This window comes from Rutidosis leptorrhynchoides, chromosome 11 (genome assembly GCF_046630445.1).
Source record: "Rutidosis leptorrhynchoides isolate AG116_Rl617_1_P2 chromosome 11, CSIRO_AGI_Rlap_v1, whole genome shotgun sequence".
NCBI lineage: Eukaryota > Viridiplantae > Streptophyta > Magnoliopsida > Asterales > Asteraceae > Rutidosis > Rutidosis leptorrhynchoides.
The window spans coordinates 336,096,834-336,101,378 of record NC_092343.1 but is presented as its reverse complement, the minus strand read 5'-3'; the positions used below and the strand labels follow the sequence as shown (position 1 = coordinate 336,101,378).

Genomic DNA, 4,545 nt, shown 5'->3' with positions numbered 1-4,545 from the left:
TGCATGTAATAAGTGCAAAAAATATGCCGGCCCAGAATCCCATCTGATGTATCGAACGCTGAATATGAATGTGACAATTGTGGACCTGTGACTGATGTTAACCCATGGTAAATTCGAATATGCTATATAATATTTATATTTAACACACAAAATTATGTCATACTACAATTTTGGCTTATCACTTTTTAGCTAAATTCACCTGTTGATGCACTTATATTTTTTTTTTTTGTAAATCTAAACAGAATCAGGTTAGTTGTTCAAATTGAAGACTCTACTGGCATTGTTCCTTGTGTTTTATTCCAGCATGAACTGTCTCAGCTGTTGAACAGGAGTTCTGAATGGTTAGTGCAGTTGGCTTTAAAGGTATGTCATTCACAACAGTTTTAATTGAGTTTGTAACCATTATAACATACGTACTTGTGTATGTAATTATTCATAAATATACTTATGAAGCATTGGTTGAGTAACAAATCATATTTTGTTTGCAGTGTGGTGATGAAAAGAAATTTCCGGCTGAGCTGTATGAGATAGTCAATAAGTGTTGTGTTTGGATGATCCGTGTCACAGATTGGACTAGGAGTCGCACTTTCGCTTCAATGATTGCTTACAATGTTACCGAATCACAAAGTGTTCTTGATTATGTTCATATATATATATATATATATATATATATATATATATATATATATATATATATATATATATATATATATATATATATATATATATATATATATATATATATATATATATATATATATGTCCGTGTGTTAGGTTATGGGTATGTGTGAGCGTTTTGTGTGTTTGTTTCAATGTGTTTATTTATTTCTCATATACATACACTATCTTATGTTTTCAGACTATTTAGACGTAGGAGATGCAATTTACGTGTGTTCTGCATGTAAAGCCAGACTATGGAAGGCCGAGGCTCAGCGTGGTAACAAAGCTTTTCGTACTAAGATGTATTCCTTGTGTTGTTTACATGGCAAAGTTGAACTACTCTACTTGTTACCTCCTCCTGCATATCTTCTTGCTTTGTACAGAGGTCATTCAGCAAAAAGTAAAAACTTTGTTGACATTGTTCGACGCTACAATATGATGTTTAGTTTTACATCAATGGGGGGAAGATTGATCATAAAGTTAATTCTGGTTGTGCACCTTATGTTTATCGAATGCACGGTCAAAATTACCATCTAGCTGGAAGCTTGCTACCTGAAGAAGGAGAAAATCTAAAGTATTGTCAACTTTACATATTTGATACAGCTAACGAGTCAAAAATAGAATTAATGCCTATAATGGGTAACCCTTTTCTTTTCATTTATATATATACATCTTGATGTATACTTTGCAGTTAATTGTCATAATAGTATTGTTATATTTTGAATTCATTACAGGTCTCGTACGGTTAATAGTTCTTGTAATCCCTACGCCATTTAATTTTCAACTGTTAATGAACTTAAAGGCTTACTGGATGCAACTAATCCGTTAGTTAAAAAATTTCGTATGGCGAGAGATAGGTTTGCTGTGAATGCAAGGGAACCTATCCGAATCAATTTGATTGGGAGTTCGGATAAGGATGGTAGAACGCACAATCTACCTACACCTGATGAAGTTGCTGCTATAATAGTTGGTGATATTAATGGTACTGCTGACAAGAGGGATATCATACTGGAAACACGGTCACGAAAGTTTAGACGTATCAGTGAATTGCATATTAGGTATCTTGCACTACATTATCCTTTGTTGTTTCCATTTGCTGAGGATGGATAGAGGACGAATGTGTATCATAGAGGCATTGATGTTTCAAGTGATCCTGGATAAACTAAATTAACCATTAGAGAGTTTTTTGCTTATCGATTACAAGTTCGGGTTGGTGAATTTTCGTTAATTTTGTTGTCAAGAAAGTTGTTGCAACAGTTTATTGTTGATGCATACACTATGGTGGAGAACACGCGTTTAAATTACATTCGAAATAATCAAAAGATTTTACGTGTAACTCCTTACGCTAACCTTTACGATGCACAAGAAAGTGGTCACCAAGAAGTTTCTGACATTGGTAATAGGGTGATTTTACCTGCTTCTTTCACTGGTGGTGCAAGGTATCTACAGCAGAACTACTTGGATGCAATGGCCATTGTAAGAGCTTATGGACATCCTGATTTGTTTATCACTTTTACATGCAATCCAAAATGGCAGGAAATTTTGAGATTCTTAGATGAGGATAACTTAAATCAAGAGGACAGACATTGTATGCAGGGTGTTTAAAATGAAGCTAGATGCTCTTATGCATAAATTCAAGTATCAAAAAATGTTTGGTAAATTGCTGGGAGGTAATAATCATTTATATTTTTCCTCATTGTAAACACAATTTAGTCATATATATGTCAACTTAACGGCTAACTAATTATACATATGCACAGATTTATACAGGATTGAATTTCAAAAGCGAGGTCTACCGCACGCTCACATTTGCTTATTTGTGAACAAAAAGGACAAGGTACCAAGTCCAGATGACATCGACAATTTTATCACCGCAGAATTACCCAACAAAGATACTGAGCCTGAATTATACTCTATTGTATTCGAGTTCATGATTCATGGACCGTGTGGACCAAAACATAAGACGCGTCCATGTATGACAAAACAGGGATTTTGTTCAAAGCATTTTCCAAAGGATTTTATTGAAGAAACTCATTTTGATGGGGTTGCATATCCTCGATATAAAAGGCGTGATGGTGGTAATTTTGTAATTAAAGGCACCACACAGCTCGACAACAGGTTATTCTGCAAATCCTTTTGCTTTTACATATAATACTAAACTTTTATCATATACAATTTTGTTCAAAGCATTATCTGATTATGCTAACAGGATCCATTTTTGCATTAAAAAATTTAAACAAAATATTCGTCATTGTAGGTACGTTGTACCATACAACAAGGAACTAATGAAACAATTCCAAGCACATATGAATGTTGAATGGTGCAACCAGATCGGATCCATAAAATATTTATTTAAATACATAAGTAAGGGTCCAGACAGAATTTCAATATCAATTCATAATTCTGAGCCTACAGAATCAAATCATTGAGAATCAAATTCCAAGGAAGAGTTTGCAAATTATTACAGTTATCGCTACCTGTCAGTATGTGAAGCATCATGGCGTTTGTTCAACTTTGAAATTTTACACAGAAGTCCATCGGTGTACAGGCTTCAGTTTCATCTACCAAACCATCAACCAATACTTTACGATGCAGATGATTATGTGGATTCTGTCCTATCAAACCCTAGTGTAGGTACATCTCAATTCATCGAGTGGATGCGGTGTAATGAGATAGATGAAAATGCTCGTCAATATACGTACGTTGAATTTCCAAGGCATTACGTGTGGAATAAATTAGCTACAAAATGGACGAGACAAAAAGAACAACGAACTGTAGGAAGAATCAATTTTGTTCCTCCCAAGGCTGGTGAAACCTATTATTTACGTATATTGCTCAATAAAGTAAAGGGACCCACTTGCTATGAAGATATACGAACTGTAAATAATCAGGTACATGATACATTCAAAGAAGCTTGCTATGCATTAGGACTACTGGAAGATGATCGCGAATATGTTGCTTCAATAAAAGAGACTCATGAAGTTGCATCAGGTGATTTTTGTCGAGACTTATTTGTGTCATTAATAACAACAGATAATCTCTCATGTCCTGATCGTGTTTGGAAAGAAACATGTGACCTATTATTTGAAGACTTAATACTGGAGTGTACTGATAAACAACATAATCTAGGTAATATTAACTATTTATATGTCATTATTTGTAACTATCTTTTCCTTATGTTAACTCGGTTTACCTAATGTTAAATTACCGATTTCAGACATTATGTTACCAATTATTTCTTTTATTTTCTCTTACTTCACTTCAATTGCATATAAACTTTATATTTATATACTTATACGTATAAGTATATTATGTATAACAAATGATAAAATTTTATATACATTAATTTTTGTATACTTATAATAGATTATATACAGTACCTAAAACGTCTTTGTTATAAACTTTAGGCTTTATAGCATGTACCTTTTGCTTATATACAAACTATAATATTTGATGTAGATGAAAATGAACTCAAGAAGATACTCTACAACCTAGCTTTAGCAAAGATCGAACGAATGTTGAATAATTCTGGAAATAGCTTGAAGAATATTCCCAACATGCCATTCCCTGATTATGAATATATAGATTACTCGTGCAACATGATGATTCAGGATGAGATTTCGTATGACATATAGAGTCTCGTCAGAGAACATGCAACTCTATTTTCCACTATGACTGACGAACAAAGGTGTTTTTATAATACAATTATCGAAGTTGTTGATAAGGATGAGTGTGGTACTTTTTTCCTCTATGGTTATGGAGAAACAGGTAAAACATTTGTATAGAAAACTTTAGGAGCTGCACTTCATGCACATGGTGATATGGTAATCAATGTCGCTTCAAGTGGTATAGTAGCGTTGCTTCTGATTGGAGACGGGACTGCAC

At 33.6% G+C, this 4,545-nt stretch overlaps 1 protein-coding gene across 1 annotated transcript; it reads left to right on the top strand.

The window, feature by feature from the left end:
- The first annotated feature begins 1,938 nt into the window (after positions 1 to 1,938).
- Positions 1,939 to 4,295, top strand: LOC139875799 (uncharacterized). Its single transcript, XM_071863094.1, has 5 exons — positions 1,939 to 2,248; positions 2,421 to 2,778; positions 2,918 to 2,980; positions 3,209 to 3,651; positions 4,120 to 4,295. The coding sequence occupies exons 1-5, from the start codon at positions 1,939 to 1,941 to the stop codon at positions 4,293 to 4,295; spliced, it is 1,350 nt and encodes a 449-aa protein (XP_071719195.1).
- The last annotated feature ends 250 nt before the right edge of the window (positions 4,296 to 4,545 follow it).

Coding starts and splice junctions, on each gene's coding strand:
- LOC139875799 (XM_071863094.1), top strand. CDS start 1,939: ATGGTGGAGAACACGCGTTTAAATTACATTCGAAATAATCAAAAGATT. Junction 2,249..2,420: donor AAATCAAGAGGACAGACATT/GTATGCAGGGTG, acceptor ACATATGCACAG/ATTTATACAGGATTGAATTT. Junction 3,652..4,119: donor GACTCATGAAGTTGCATCAG/GTGATTTTTGTC, acceptor TATTTGATGTAG/ATGAAAATGAACTCAAGAAG.